At 42.8% G+C, this 17051-nt stretch overlaps 1 protein-coding gene across 1 annotated transcript in view; it reads right to left on the bottom strand.

Moving 5' to 3' along the window:
• The window catches only part of LOC138498338 (fibrocystin-L-like), an 848238-nt gene that overhangs the window by 573969 nt on the left and 257218 nt on the right, over positions 1–17051 (bottom strand). Inside the window, exon 14 of the mRNA XM_069622136.1 lies at positions 15293–15422. Coding sequence (XP_069478237.1) covers positions 15293–15422 — 130 coding nt within the window. The remainder of the gene's footprint in view (positions 1–15292; positions 15423–17051) is intronic.

Raw genomic sequence — 17051 nt, 5'->3', positions numbered from 1 at the left:
GGTTATGGCGGTGTGTTTCACAAGCCACAGTGTGCAGGTTTTGGGGGAATTCGAAATACATTGATTGAAAGTGAATGGAAAACACTGTGCAGTGGCTGCTCATTTTGAATTCTATCATGTGGATGTGTAGTGCTATGGAGTACCTACAATGAAGTGACTGATTATGGTTTGTCTGTGTGACACTTTGGTGACATGCGATCATTCCGACATTATTGTTGTTCATTGTGGCGGGAAAATTGCTCAGCATGTTACACGAGTTTCAGTGTCGTTTGCGATGAAGGAGGCACTTGCCCAGGTCATGCGTTTGTTTCCGATATGCTGCATAACTTTCTATCGCATTACGCAGACACCGAAGTGGCTGCGTTATTTTTCATTTGGTCCGCAAATGGATAAAGCGCAGTACATTGCGAAGAAGTCTTTTTGAGCCTTTATACGACATGTGCCAATGGCATACTTCACACATAGGATTATGATGTTTCACAGCACAAACAGGTTTCCCCACCAATACCGTTCATCTTACTATTCCTGCCATCCCGATTTCTGCACACCCCATCCAAATTGCCTTGGTGCCCTTCTTGAAAGAAGTGGAAGAATTTTTGTAGTAAGTGTTGCGCACTGAAACTCTTCAACACGCTATGCAACACGTAAATAAACCTCTTTCTACAGCAAACCCCTTTCCACCCAATTACACTACAGTGTTTTGCACAGTGCCACGCCTCCCGCCCTGCATCCGTTCATTGGCAATTCCATTGTTCATCTCTGAAAGGAGCTTTCTTTATTTCCCTTTTTTCCTTTCCCAGTTCATTTCCATTTATTTTGGTCTTCTAACACATGCCACAGAAGGAATGGCAGGAAAGGCCCGGTACGGAAGTGGCAGCACCTGCATGGATACCATTGGGGACGTGCCGAGAGACGGAAATATTGGGTGGCCCTCACCTACATAGGAGCCAGTCATTGTCATGCTCCTGTGTTATACTGAAAGAGTAATCACATAGCCCGGATTATATGAATAGTGTGTTGGCCAGAAGCAAATCGCATCATGTGACAAACATTGCAAACTGTAAAACCTGAATGTGACCATAGGGAGTCCATTTTGTAAATGCCGGCCATTTTCTTTTTTTTGTAACGCTTTGCAAATATATCCTATGCTTCAGATCCACACACAGTGCAAGGCCACAGCTTGAACTCTGAAATGCTAACGTAGACAGGAATGTAGAGCCGTGCAGAAATACATTGTTTCCCTCTCACTCAGGCCTTGAAGCTGTGCAAGAGCTGCGCCTAATCAGTAGCCCAGGTGCCGGTTTGTCTTGCAAACGCTGTTGTAAAAGGCAGTTTAACCTGAATTATATGCAACTAGTGGTGCTCCTTCAAGAAGGATGGTATTTTCTGTGTCTCAGAACTGTCTGACCCTTATGCCAGTGCCCCATGTTCCTCACAATAGAAAACATGTCCCTGCAACCTTTGCTAGAATAACTAATGTTTAGACTAAATGAAGACTTGTCATAACTGTCAATTACCGAACCCTAGCCTGCATGACAAGTATAAGGGCGGGTCGAATAGGACTAGCAAATGATGATGTATTATGCATATATATGACTGCTTGAGCGCTGTTCGCTCTCTCACATCTCATGGTGTCTGGGAACACACGTCGTGAGGCGTTGAGACATAGTCGGCCTACTGAGATACTTTTGAATAAAACCAGTCTTGTTTGGAAATCGAACCTCACGACTGACGTGTCATTGAGTATATGGTTATTGTGCCATATATGGACTAACACTCGGACTTCCAAGTACCTTCCCTCTGTAGAGTAGCATGTTGAGTACATGCACAATACAATGCCCTTTGCGGCATATGGTATGTAAGGATGTTTTCAGAGCTCCGCTGCCATACAGGAGTGCCCCTGTTGTTGGCCGCAGCAGATGTGGAAAATGCTGTACATGAAATTACCCTACTGCATTCTTGGAAGGGCGGTAGACTACACATTGGTCCCTTGTGCTTCCATTTCAGTTGTTGTCATATGCAGTACAAACACTTCATGCTATGCCATTAGCCGTAGGAGTAGCATTCACGGAGATGCATACATTCTGGAATACAATAATGTTTACAATAACGCAAAACACAGCTTCATTACGTGGAGCAGCAAGACAAATATTTAGTGCGACTACAGTACTTTTCTAACCACCACACACATTGTTTGCGCTCTGAACATTCTGCTGTTTGTTTACTTGCCTTTACATGCATTAGTATGTGCGTGACCAAGCTGCTCCATCTTGGCCATTTTGGAGACTCACTACAAACTGTCCCACCTGCAGTTACATGTTTTCTTCAACTGTGCGACCTGAAAGCAACCGCTTGACACTTTTTGTCACAGTGCTCAGTGCAGAGATGGTGTGTCTGTTTCACGGGTCATAGAAAGGCAAGCAGCACATCAATCAAATTAATGCGACATTTAACAAGCCCATGTTACACTGCAGGTTGCTGTTCCTTGTTCACCAGTGGGCCTCATGCAGCCAGGTGTGCTGCAGCCATACATTGGTAGGTTTGCAGAGCCACCCACATAGTCGGCAGGAGTACTTGAAATGCTGTAGCCTACCATATGAATCCGTAGGGCTGGCGACAGGGGCGGTGTTACCAGCACACAGAGGATGCTATACGCATGGGTGTAGCTGTCCAACTGATACACGTGCACTCCCACAACTATGTAAAAGTGCATTAGAAGATGCAAACATGCGCCACTCATGGAGCCCTACGAATACTTGCAGTGTGATTGCACATACGCCGACCAGGTGCAGTCTCCCTAGGAAACGTTCATATTGCTCACCTGCAGTCATCTCGGCCAGTACTGTGCTGCACAGATTCACCATGCAATGTTAACACAAAAAGAGAAACCACTCAAACACTCAAAAACACTTACCATGTACAGGTGTAATTGCTAAGATACACCAACACTATAAGGAAAAGGAAGGGGTAGCACAAATCGATACATACACCAGACAATTTGGCCTTTCCACACGTTCATCATGAGGGCAGCCAAGGAATCAGCGACAAACCGTTGTTAACTGGACGTTAATGGTTTTGTTGCAGTACCAAACAGCTATAATCTTTACAGAAAACACTATGCTAAAGCAATGTTCTGATTACAGTGCCCTACTAAAAACCTATAAAATTCACTACCAAAAATCATTGTTAAAGGGACATTATGGTTAAGTTGCACTACTACATCTCCTTTACAGAAAAAATTATACTAAAGGAAGGGTCTGGTTACTGTGGCCTACTAAAAACCTATCAACTCCAGTGAAAACACATTGCTCAAGGGACGTTATGCTTCAATTGCCCTAAGAACAACCTAGCAACTTCAGTGCAAAAAACATTTGTTGCAGGAACGTTACAGCTACTTTGCACTAACAACAACCTATCCATACTATGCTTACAAGTAAAACCGGGAAAACCCAGAAATTCGCCAGTTGTGGTAAGCTAAGCAACCATAACTCGCGCCACGACTGTGCGCTGCTAAGACTAACACCCATGACATCAAAGTCATGTCATTTATGTGTCTTTGTTGTGCCCTGATGCCTTCAGGATTTTTGGCGCATAATAAATAAACAAATTAATTAAATAAATAAACAGAGGCTGCATTCCTGGACACTTGTGTCGTTATTTTACCCTGATTTGGGCTGCTTTGCAGGGCAAAAGTAAAGGACACATGTGGGTGGACAGCGTAACTTTATTTCAGAGGTGTGATGCAACTGCTTGGTTCTTTTGAGGTTGGAAAGCTTGCTGAAGTATCTGGCTACCACGATTTTACTTAGGTTGTCATGTTCCCAGTGCAGACGCTTACCCACAAGACTACAAGCACTTGTCTCGTAGTGGGAATTTGTTTTCCAGGGAATATTTCACTACAGATGGCTGGGTTTAAAAGATGAGCACCTTTTACACTTTGCTAACACGTGGTTGTAGACCCTCCTGAGTGGAAGGAATTCTGTAGAGCAGGTTATTTGACCCATGTTCACTCTCAGTAGAGTAGCTCCCACATCCTTGCTTGATTTGTAAAACTTGGGGTTTCACCCTAAGTAACCCAGGGTAATCCAGACGTGGACCCCTTACTTGCTGTGCCTTAGAGAGGCTCAGCTTCACCTCCCAACAATGCCAAAACACGTGTCTGGGGTTGCTGATGGTATTCTTGTCCAGAGGATAATTGCCTAGCATTTTGGTACTGGACTGCCCTTGTGGGTGGGACCAGACTGATATGCAAATGGATATTTCTCCTCTGTGGAAGGTGCAGTAAGTTAAAATGTGGTTGTAGACCCTACTGAGTTGAAGAAATTCCAAAGAGCAGGGTATCTGACCCACGTTGGTTCTCAGTAGAGGGGCTCCCACATCCTTGCTATTATACTACAGATTGCTGGGTTTAAAGGGTGAGCACCTTTTATACTTTGACAGGACATTTATTGGAACATTTCCTCTATCAAGTGATTTTTCTGGTGTTCATTACTTTTTTTTAAAGTCAAATGCTATTTTGTCTTGCACACTTTTGCCTAAGGGGAAGGTCAAGTAAACTACATTTATATATTTCACTTATATATATTCACTTACTGTGCGTATATTCATGGGTGCCAGGTTTTGATTTTCGCTATGGGACGAAAGTACCATGGCATATGTTATTCTTACAACTGGTCATTTTTTCCCTTTTAAGTGCCGCTTAAATGTGGTCAGTTGGGGTCGTGTGATGTATCACGACAGTCACCAAGAGACCGGCCATAAAACAACGGGCGTGTAGCACACTGCTTAACCAAAGTGTGTGATCCTTGGCAAATAATGTAATCACATTGCGCATTGCCTAAAAAGCTTTTGAGTTCTCAAAGCCTGCCATCTTTTATACAAAACAATATTGCTGTCAAAGCAGGTCCAAATCAGCCTGTGATAGATGTATATCTTTGAGCGATGTGTTGCAAGTGTTTTAAAATATAGAGTGGCCGTGCCCACTGGCAATGGCCTAAGGCCATAGCTAGTAGTCTGGTAGTGTTTTAAAATGGACAGTGGGCTTTGCCTTAGGCCATGGATAGTGGTCTGGTAGTGTTCTAAAATATACAGGGGGGCAGGGTGGAAGAAATCTATCGAATAACAAAACCCTTGAAATTCAATGAAAAAATGTTAGTCAATGACCAATTAGAGTAAGAAACATATCACAACAAAACCCCTGAAATACAATGATTTGGGGAGCTCAGGACCGGCTTAACTCAGCGCATTCCCGTTGCAAAGCCTGAGAGGACATCTTTATTAGAAGAAAAGGGATTCACAATGCCATAGAAAATGGAATTATGGGGATATAGTATTATGGGGAGATCAATGGGAACGAAAAATACTTTAGTTAATGATCATTTAAGGTAAAAAAACATATTGCAACAAAACCCTGGAAATTCAGCTAAACCCACCTTAACTTCGCACCCCCTATTGCGCAGCCTATGTCCACAATAATGACATCACAGATGACTTCACCGATGACATCACTGGTGACATCAGCTCTCCACTCACCAACGGCCAGAGTAGAACTCCTGAACACAGACAGTTTTCTACCGGTTTATGGATGGTCCTTCAATCGCAGACCCTGTCCTTGGATAGCTTGTGCTGTCTCTATGCTGGACTCTATGCTTCTCTTCATGGCGCTGCTGCGCCCTGCTTCTGCCCCTGCGGTAGAACTCACTTTGTCCTCTAATGCTATTTAACTCTCTCTATTTAACTTTCCTGCTCACTTTAATCTCACCCTGGGTGGTGGGATACGACTCCTGGGGACAGTGAGTCTCCCCGATCTCTCGCTCCTTCATACCAAACTACTACAAATGAAAGCTTCACAAGTAGTGATATGATGTATGCTTAGCTGTTCACTATTTTTCAAAATGTCCTCATTGGTATGAACTATTCTAAAATGCTAAAATCACATATGTAGAAACATAAGAGTGGTCTAAATATGTGCAAATGTAAGGGTCCCACAGTGCATGGTCAGGTTCCCTCACTACGGTACGCACCTTAAAGGTTCTTTTAGGCTTCCACACTGTGGCATTTCACTTAAACATTTTACATGGAGGTGTAGGAGTTATGATCAGTAGTTATCCTGAGTCTGAGTTGGGAGATGGGTTCTAGTTTTGAATGATCTTAGATTTGGTTTGTGAGATAATCTTCCTTAATGAGACTTTCAAGAAGCCTTTGTTTCCCCAGGGCAAGATGGAGGGCAGGCTCAGCAGTAGTGATTGGCTATGCTTGCTTGTGAGGTAGTTTGGAATTCTGTCAGGCGTTCTAAACTGCCTTTCATTCTAGTTGCTCATGGAGCAGGTTGCAGTAACTTTAGCTCTGTACATAAATTATATAACTTCAAAGAAAATCCAGTTTTATTTGAAGATTCAAGGTGAACCTGCAAGCATATTCTGAGAAGAGAAAGCAGCTTGGAGAACCAGAAACAAAGACCACAGAAGAAGAAAGTTAAGTTCATTCATAAAAGCAAACGTAATTTTCGTAAATTGCATTGAAGTAAATGTGTTAAGGTAGTTTTGAACTGTTATAAAAAGAGGATCTGTAAACTGCCTGTGCAGCATTGAGAATACAGTAAAACTAACATTTTAGTGAGCAATAGTCAGCTGGCGAATGCGCGCGTGTGTGCAAGCGCGAGTGAAGAGGTGTATCACTTGTTATGTCGCGTTTAACTAAATTAACCATTAGCGCGTTACGTGGTTCTGGCAATTTCGCGACATGTTAAGGAATAAGTAATTTCAGAATTCGTAGTATTTGTTCTTTCCAATCCGCTGCGCATATCTCGTCGGACAGCGTAGAGGAAAGGGCCCGATAGCGTAACGAACGTGACACACGAGCCTAGCCGTATTGGAGGAATGTTTCAACTGAAAGCAGCTGTGTTTCCTGCAAGGCGCGGCAATTCAGTCAATGAGTTTAAATACTGAAGTAGAAAATCAGCACAGCATTTCAAGAGTGGCACGAGAAGAGAAAAGAAGTAGTTGGCAAGCGTTGTAAAGAAGCAGAAACTGCGTCTGCAGGTAGAGACTTCAATGTATATAATTCATGAAACAAAGATACTAATTCAAAAGAAAAAGTTGACATTTTAGAATTCCGTTCACAAGCAGAAGAAGTTAATTAAAGTAATCTCAGCTGTGAGCTGGAAGCAATTCTATTAAGGAGGCAGTCAGAACTACAGAAGTATATGAACTAAAACAAGGAGCTCAGAATAGTTCAAAAGAAGAATTGAGAAATTCAGACTGACTCAAGACTTTCAAGTTTCATCGGTAGCAGAGTTGCAAGAGCCTATCAGCTACTGAGCATAGGCAGCAGGTATAGAGGGGAGTGGTGGTAGATTAATGGGAAGTTGAAAGGAAGGGTGGCAGTGCAGGTAGTAACTAGCTGTAAATATTTTTTTAGATTTTCCCAGACACCACCGTCTTCCTGTCCTGTCGCAAGGGCATCAGAGGTACCACAGAAGATCTGCCTTTTCTTATTTTCTTCATTTCCCCTTTCCCCTTGGGTTTTCCAGCTAGGTAGTTATACATTCAGAGACTGTTTGGCAGGCAGAATTGGGGGGTCTGGTGGGCCAGCTTCACTCCTGCTGGAAGATGCTACTGGACTTGACACAAATACCTAGAGTGACCTTATGTCTGATGCCATGAGTTAAATGATATTTGTTGTCATATATGATGTTATTAGTGATGGCACCAGTGATGTCATCAGTGATGCCATCAGTGATGTTATCAGTGAAGTCATACATGATGGTATTATGGTGTTAGTGATGTAATCAGTGAAGTCTTCTGTGATGCCAACATTGTGGTCATAGGCTGCGCAGCAGGGGGCACAAAGTTAAGGTGGCTTTAGCTGAATTTACAGGGTTTTGTGGCGATACGTTTTTTACCTTAACTGATCATTAACTAAAGTTTTGTTCACTGTATATATATATATATATATATATATATAGAGAGAGAGAGAGAGAGAGAGAGAGAGAGAGAGAGAGAGAGAGAGAGAGAGAGAGAGAGAGAGAGAGAGAGAGAGAGAAGTGTAGGGGTTGGGGGGTGGAAAGGGGTGAGGGTGCTGAGGAGCAGGAGGGAGGGTATAGGAGACCTTCATTAAAAGAATAAAACCCTGATGTAATCTACCACAAATTAACTTAATACTTAGTAATTAATAGCAAAGAAATCAATCACGTAGAATCCTTCTGACACGTGAGAGAGCCACCTGGATGCATCCCATTGTTTGTTGAAATATTTGGGAAAGTGTTGAGTCATTGGCAGCCTAAATGACTCTGCTGCTTGAATCAATAATGGATCAAATTTCTTTGATTTTCTAACTGGCGGTATGTTCAGAAAGGCAGCAGCTTTAAATGTGGCACTCAGGGCCTGGACTACCAGACTCTTAAGCAGTGTAATGGGATGTGAGAACCATATGATCCTCAAGAGCAGCTTGGTATTTCTTTGCAACATTCCTGCAAACTGATTGTACAATGGAATGTTTATTCCTTAAGGTACCGAGTTAAGAAGATAAGGACACCCTGCCAGCGATCTGACTCAAAGTAAGCTTATGGAATGTTCTAGTTGGAATGTGTGCAAATTTGCTAAGGCAATAAACAGCCTTATTCATCATCGAATTCAGAGAGGACAGAACACTAGGACCTAGCGCACACGTAAATTAAATCAATTTGATAACGCAATGATAAATCCTGCACTTTAAGGGTCACAAGTGTCCAATGGTGCATTAGGGTCCTTATCTTCAACTGTAGTTCTGTCATGGCATGCAATCTGAGACCTTTCCTTATTATGCTCAAAACTGTACTCAATATTAACCCCGGATTGCAGTCCCAGCAGGTTCAGAGGGGTCCAATTATAAGGCACAGGGCTTGAGGTGATGAGGGTTGGGGTGCCCATTTGGGAGTGCTGTAGTCACATCAGGCTCAGAGCTGGGAGGGGCTTGAGATCTGAACACTTGCAATTCCAGAAATTGAACAATGTGTGGTGTTGGTGACAATCTTGGCCTAATCCTGATTCTGATGGAAGTGCACTGTTTCGTGCAACGCTACTCTGACCTGTTTCGTGCAACGATACTCTGACCTGTCCAGTAACAGAACAGTGGGTGCCAAAGCAGCAGGTGTTGGGGGTTCCTTTTGGAAGATTGTCAGCATTAACTTTCTGGATGCCTTAAATTCAGGTAGAGAGGAGGACCCTGAAGGAAGAGCACCTTTTTCTGCATGTTCCCTAGTAGTGGAATGGGTGCCTTCTCTATCTCTGTGCCTGGTCGTGTTGCATTTTAGAATATGATAAGTAATAGGGACTGGAAGAATATTTACTTCTTTGTTGTACCTAAATCTCGTGTTTCTTCTTCTTGTGATGTAATGCTCTACTCTGTAGCCAGTGTTATTGCCATATTTTACCACTGGAGATGATGTCCTTACCCATATTGAGCACATATTGAGCACATATTGAGCACAATGGGACTCTTTAGATGCATTTTAGGGAATGGACCACAGGCATCAGTGTTGTGATCCCCCTCTAAACACACAGGGAAGACGCTGATTTGACTCTGACAACTGTTACTTGGTGACTTTGTAAGGTTCGAACACCGAAGACCTTGGGGGAGCATTTCTAGATTTGCTCAACTGATTTGCGTCTATGGTGTGGAATAATAAGGAGACTACTTTGGGAATAGTCCAAATGGAACCTGCATATGTGACATTTCTATTACTTTACTATATAAATTTGTCAGCGCAGCTATGGACCCAGAGGCTTATGGGCACAAGACCAACACAATCTAAGGAAACCAGTAAGAGGACAGAGGATCCTAGCTACAAACCATAAAGGCACCAAACTATCTGAAGAGCAAAGTCTTCCATTTATTCTTAAACATTTCAGTAACTTCTACTTCTCTAAGATCTGGTGGAATTTCATTGCAGGCTTTGAGAGGCGCGGCAAAGAAGGCACTCTTATTAACTTGTGAGAGTGTACATATAGGCTCCTTCACCTGATGTGTCTTTTTTGATCTAAGAGTTCTGGCATTGGCTTTAGTTAACAATGCGTCACTCAAATAGGCAGGACTTGAGCCCACTAGGAATTTATGTGAGATTACAAGGAGACAAAACTCAATCCAAGCCTTAATTGGCAACCACTGTAATTCTCTTCTTGCTTTAGTTACATGGTCTCCAAGTCCAGCAATTACTCTCACAGCACTATTTTGTATCAACTGAGGTCTGTCACACTCTACCTTCTTGATATCCACTAAGAGGCTACCACAGTAGTCAATTTTAGACCCTATAATAGCTCTTACTATTGTCTCACAGTTTACCTTTACCTTAGAGTTATAGGGGTGAATGTGAGCTAACAACTGGATATAATGTGCTGAAGTGGAGACCGAACTGTTCACTTGGGAGTTCATATTTAAATTTTGAGAGATGGGTTGCAAGTGTTTTAAAAATAAAATGTTGATTCAAATGAATTCCCAATGTTTTCACTTTCTTTTTAGTTTCTAGGTCATAACCCGCCACCTGAAACATCCTATAATCAGCTCCAAGCTTTAGGATTTTTTGTGTTGTTCCTACCACCATCAATTCGGTCTTTTCCTTATTCAAAGCAAGACCATTTTCCATCATCCTGACATGAATAACATCATAATCTTCATTCAGCCTTTTTGTGTCCTATATTGTTTTCATCTAGCGGATTAAAAAGTGGGACAGAAAAAACTGCAACACTGTTGGTGCTGCTCCAGCTGTATCACCACAGACCAGCACAGTCTGGTTCTTAAAAATGATCCGATCCAGGATGCGACTGCATGCAAAAAGGCAGCCACTTCCTTGAACCTGGTGATAAGTAATGCGCGCTCCACCAGGTCGAAGGCTGCGGATAGGTCTAATAGCATCAGGAGAGCTGTCTGTCACTTGTCCATGACACGCAAAAGGCTAGACTTTAAATCTAGCAATGCCGTTTCCGTGCCATGTCCCTGTCTAAATCCAGATTGCCTTTTAAGTTAACTATTGCGATTGTTAAAATACTCTAAAATCTGAAGATATGCCACACAGTCTAAAATGTTTAATAAAAAGGGAGTATGTGTAATATGCCTGTAATTGGTCGGTTCAAAAGGGCAGAGACCTGCTTTTTTCAACCAACAATGGAGTGAGCCATGCACTTTTGATTTCGTCAGGAACATGATTTTCTGCAAAAGAAGCATTGATGCATTTAGTTAAGGTTCCAATCAACATGGGGGTACATGCTTTAATAGTGTCTGCTGGACATGAGTCTCCTTTACGATTTGTAGGCTTCAATTTTCCAATAATGCCCAGCAGTTCTGTCTCTGTAGCTGAGCGAAAGTTAAATTGAGACTCTGAAATTCTTTGTGTAGTGCTTTAAGCCATTGGGTCTGCACAATCTACCATTTTCCTCTTACCCTCAATATTTTGTTTTATTCTATCAAGCTTTCTCAACAGGGCCTCTTCAATGGATGCGCACCACTCTGCATTTTGTTTGGGCCCATCCCGATCGCCTTGATATAAGTCTTACACAAGATTACAGGATATTTCTACTAAATGACCCAACGGGCAGATTGTGGCTCCATGTGCGAAAATCACATCTCAAGTGATGATGCTGATGTGTACAATCTTTGAACAAGGGGCAAAATCCACCATGAATTAAATAACAAATCTGCCTATATATCTCGGCAAAATTTGAATAGAGCACGTTTTTGTAGTCATCTTGTTAAATTTCAATTTTGTCCTCTCAATAAAAAAATACAAGCATTGGCAAAGCCAACAGTTTGGGCTTTTGTATAGGCATTTGCTAAGCACTGATATAATGGTATTAATTGGCCATTAGATAACAACAGCTAGAAAATGGAGTGATGATGGTAGTACCTTACAAAATGCCTAATACCTAAGGCCAAAACTGTTGGCTTTGTCGTTACTAGTTTTTAAAAGGACTCCAGAGAATGGAAGAAATAAAAATCAAGTAGCTGAAGGCACATTTGGTTAAGACATTTCGAATTACACCAGTAGCAATTTACAACTGCATTAAAGATATTAACTCTCAGCAGACTGCTTGCAAATAACCATGGCAGGCTAATTGTTGAAGTAACTGCTTGAAAGAGCAAGCTCAAATAGATCCCAAGAGGATGTGTTTTGTGAGGGGAAGTAGTGGGTGGGAATGGTCATAGGGATTAACATGGCCATGGGAAATCACAGGGGTGGATAAATAACCAAACAACACAACAACCTGTGTGTCCCTCCTCATATGCCATCTTCCTCCTACTTGTACTCCAATGCATTCATTTCAACTTATAGATAACGCATAAGTGCCACCTAATAGCACAAACTAGCAACATACATATTACATGTGTCACAAATGACGCAACAAAGCTATTCAAGTACACTTCACAAGGTATGTTATTCTTTTGTGGGTTAGTCCCCAGGGGACTTTTTCTTTTCTTCACCTCCACCTCCTCCTCATCGCTTTGTTTGTTTCTCAGGTATATGGTGTCCTGCTCATCTTTCCAAACCCAGGAATACAGTTCCCTGTTCAATAGTCCGCAACAAGGGATATAGTGCCATGCTCATTAGTCTGAACCCAGGGATATAGTGCCCTTCTCATTCTTCAAGGTCTCCACCCCTTCTTTCTCTTGTCAGGGTCTCTGTCCTTTTCCTGCTCTGCCTCCCCCTTGGCTAGAACCTCTGTCTTGAACTTCTCTGTCCTCCTGCTCTGTCCTTCCCTTGATCAGAGCCTCTCTCATCACCTCCTCTCTGGATCTTGCACTCTGTTCTTCCACTCAAGGTCTTACAGCCAGCCCAGCAACCATTCTCTCTGCTCCAGCAAGCTTCTTCATCTTTAACATCACAACTCACCGTCTTTGTGTCACTTAACTCCCTTCCACTCTTGTCATGGGAGTTGGCCTTTATATAGTGCTTGGACTGACTAGCTTCCGGCTGTTTGTCCAGAGAGGTCACAAGCTAGCTCTGGGCATGCCCTATGGCAGAGATGCTTTGTGGTGCTGAGTTCAAGGGGTACATCTTTAAATAGGGAAGCAGCAATCTTGGATCCCACTTCAGTCTGTGGTTGTAGCTGTCTGGGAAGGAGCTGCTGGTTTGTTCCCCTGAATTTCGTTTTGGTGTCATCATGGTCCAAACAGCTTAGGGTTTGTAGTTAGAATTACTCCTGTCGGGTGGGTGTTTGGTGTAGAGCTGCTATCCTTTCCCTTTCCTTTAATGGAGGCTGCAGGTAAGTCTGCCTCCCTTGTGCTGGGAACTGTGAGGGAGATATATGTTCTCTACTCCCCAGTGTTCCTGATAGTGTGGTAAGGAAGTGGGGCTCTGTCTGTTTGTCCATTGTCTTTACGGGTGAGGACTTGGCTTCCCACCGACACTGCTGATATAAAATGGGGACGGGTGCATGCAAGAATGCCCCCATTGGGGGTTTTAAAACAATACTGTCCCACATTACCTTTATGAGTCCAAATCTGCAAGTACTTTTTGCTAGCCCAGTCCAAGGTTTCTTCTGTTGGGAAAGGTGGATTATGGGAGATGTCACTTTTTTCTTGGCTTGTTAACATGTGTTGTGCTGTCTAGCCTAGGGAAATGTTTTTCAGCATCCTTCCTGGCCTAGGTGACATGACTGGATCTACTGTAATGTCCATCCCCTGCCCAGTCCAAAATACAATTGCCCTGTATCCAGTCAGGGTTTTAGTTTTGTTCAAGATGGGCATTATGGTTTTTTTCTGTTTCGTTTATCCCAAAGGGATATGGCAGGGATTTACTGCAGACACATGCTGCTGTTGTGGAGCTAGGGATACCATACCTAGGTCGATGTGGCAAAGGCAATGTGGTCAGCTTGCCATACACAGCACATGCTAATCCAGTTTTTCTACTAATCAGCACTGTAAGTAACACATGATTCTATTGCCCAGTGTAATGGTTATCATTAGGAAAGAGGCACAGCTCAGCTAACACTGACAGCTTTCAAACCTATGATTTGTAAGTCTCCCTCAGACTTTGATCTCTAGGACAACTTCATGGAGACCGAAATTGCCCAAATCATACACGTCAAATGTTACATTTTAATATTGCTCCTGAAACACTCACATGGTGTAAAAAGTAAAAATCTGCATACATTTTATTCCCACGAAAAAAGAGAGCTTTAATGATGACTATAAGAGAGCAACACTGGTTCCTGTCTCGATACACCGAATCCTGGTATTTGCAAGGAAACAAATGCTATTATGGGGGATAACCTTCCTATTTATACTCATGATGAAGGGTGTAATATTCATATATGTGTAAAGGTAAGCTCATTTTCAGAATATTTCTGCTGTGGTTGTTACATGTGGGTTTTAAATATGTTGAAATAAAATTCTAGACACATTGACTTGTGGGTGATGGTCAGCCGACACGCGTTTCAACCCGGAAGGTCTTTCTCAAGGCAAGTTTGGTAGGATTCTGAGGGTGTAATCCCTGTGGTTCGAAAGCCATTGGTTAGTATTTGTCCATTAGGTGTGGCAAGTTCTTAGGCTGCTGCCTGCACAGAGTAAACTCCTCACAGGCAGCAGCCTAACAAACTTGCCACACCTAATGGACAAATACTAGCCAATGGCTTTCGAACCACAGGTCCTATTTCACCATAATTAAAACCCACATGTAACAACCAAAGAAGAAACGCTTGAGATCAATTTCCCCTTCAAGAGGCATTGGGTTTGCCTCTTACAAACCTGTGATCTTGCAGAAACAGGCCAATACAAAGAGAACTATACACAGAGCTCAGCACAGGAGTGTTCACTATCTAGAACCCAGTCTCTCACTCTATACCATAATTTTCAGAATATCCATGATGATTATGTCAGAGAAGCCTTAACATGCAATTCACTTGATCTGGGAGTAATTGTATATTTTTGGTAATTCTGAAAACCCAAAAATCTATAACACTTTTCAGTTGATCAAAAAAAAGGATCCCTGGATTGCAAACCTTTCCTAATACTCACACCAGTGATGCAATCAACATGCAGACTTCATGCTCACCTGTGGAACATTGTATTTCTTATGCACCCCATCATGTTGGAGCCCAAATTCAGGGCCCAGTCCCATCACAAGAAAGTCGGAATGCTAGTTAACTCATTCAGTTTACTTGGCCCTCATCACTCCTGCTTATCCTGCAACACTAATGTGGCAGACAAGAAACAGCACCACCTATTGGTGCATAGACAACATACACAGACTATGGACTCATACATTGAGACATATAAACATAGGTACGTATTTAAATTATGGACAGACATATTGATGTACCTATCTCCAGTTGATGCAATAACAATTTCATCTCCACTTTTCCATGTTACAGCATTTTCTAAAATGATGGTGGATGCCCCTGCTTCAGCAGTTTCAGCCAATCGAGTCCAGGTCACAGGAATAGGCAAGCCTGAAACAATAAATAGAATATTTGATGTATAGATGAAACACTGCTTGCCATAAGTTCTATGCTTATATTTACAAAGCGATATTAGCTTATAAAGCTTTTTGAAAGGTGATGGCTATTGAATGTTCCTACAAAGTAATACATTTGTAATGGATTGACGTTATTAATCAATCAATTATTTAACACAAACAGAACTGCGATAAAGCTCAAAGCTTTATTTCTAAAGACATATGACAAAAAATACTGTTTGGCGAGTTGCATATGTTCTAATAAAGTTTCTACGATAGAGATGTGCCTACTAGACAGCTAAAGGTCGACTTTCAAGAGCTGCATAGTCATCATTCCAGCCAAATCCAAGATGTCGGAGGGTTGTGACTTGCACCTTTGATATGTATGAATCATGTGCCGACAACGCAATGACATAATCTTCAATTTTCACTTTATTATACTTATTTGCTGCACTACAATCTGTATGCAACAGCGAGTCAAAAATGGCCATCTCATTTGGCTCGCCATGCTGAAAGGTATCCACACAACGACCAACATCTCTGATTGGCCGCATTCAACTACATTGGCCAATCTAGTTGACCGACAGGCGGAAGCCAGCCCATCCACCAAAGGCCTGTAAACTCAAGGCCCTGTCTGTGTCTTGATTCAATTCATTCCCTCCCCGACCTCAACGACGCCGAGAGGGTAGGAGCCCTTCTCCATTCCTCAGCAAGCATCTGCCTGTGGAGAAACACCACCAATGGGCACTATACACATCACTAGTAAGACCCGGATGAGCCTTTATTATTGCAAGTGCACCCCTTCTAATTGCACACCTGCATTGAGCATTGTATTGAAGCTCGAACTGCCAACAACGCGACGACGAAATCAGAAATTTCCACTTTATTATACTTATTTGCTGCACTACGATCTGTATGCAACAGCCAGTCAAAAATGTCCAACTCATTTGCCTCGCCATGTTGAAAGTCATCCACACAACCACTGACATCTCTGATTGGCCGCAAACAACTACATTGGCCAATCCAGTCGACTGACAGGCGGAAGCTGGCCCATCCACCAAAGGCCCTTAAACTCAAGGCCCTGTCTTTGCCTGTCCGGGCCTTCCGGAGCCCAGGAGCACCCCATTCTGCCAGTACCGAGCACTCACAGGACATGGACACATGACATCCTCTACCTGCCAGCCATCTAAAACCCTCCTCGGATGCACCACTGGCTCTCAGCACTGGAACCTGGTAAGCACCAGCCTGCCACCATTTCTCCTGCAACATTATATTACATCGCCGGATTCTGTGATTATCACCCATTTGCACTATCTCTGCTCCATATTGACCATATTCAGGGCTTAACCCTATAACCCACGTCCCCACCATGTCACCACTATCGGCGATCGGCCCTGCCTATAGTAGCCTATACGCATGCGGTCACCGACCCGGCACAGAAGCACGGCCTCCCCAAACTTGCTACTACGCCAGTGATTTCAAGATAATCGCCCATAATGGTTGACATTGCCGTTTACCTGTCGATGCTGCGCTAAGTTCTCTCTTCACTCGTACAAATGCCTAACTCATGATAACTACCGATTGCGCCTGAAATATACACCTGCCTTGTATCGCTGTCTAGCCT

The sequence above is a fragment of the Ambystoma mexicanum genome, chromosome 5q (assembly GCF_040938575.1).
Source record: "Ambystoma mexicanum isolate Mex_15411 chromosome 5q, UKY_AmexF1_1, whole genome shotgun sequence".
Classification (NCBI taxonomy): Eukaryota; Metazoa; Chordata; class Amphibia; order Caudata; family Ambystomatidae; genus Ambystoma; species Ambystoma mexicanum.
This window is presented reverse-complemented; position numbering and strand designations above follow the sequence as displayed.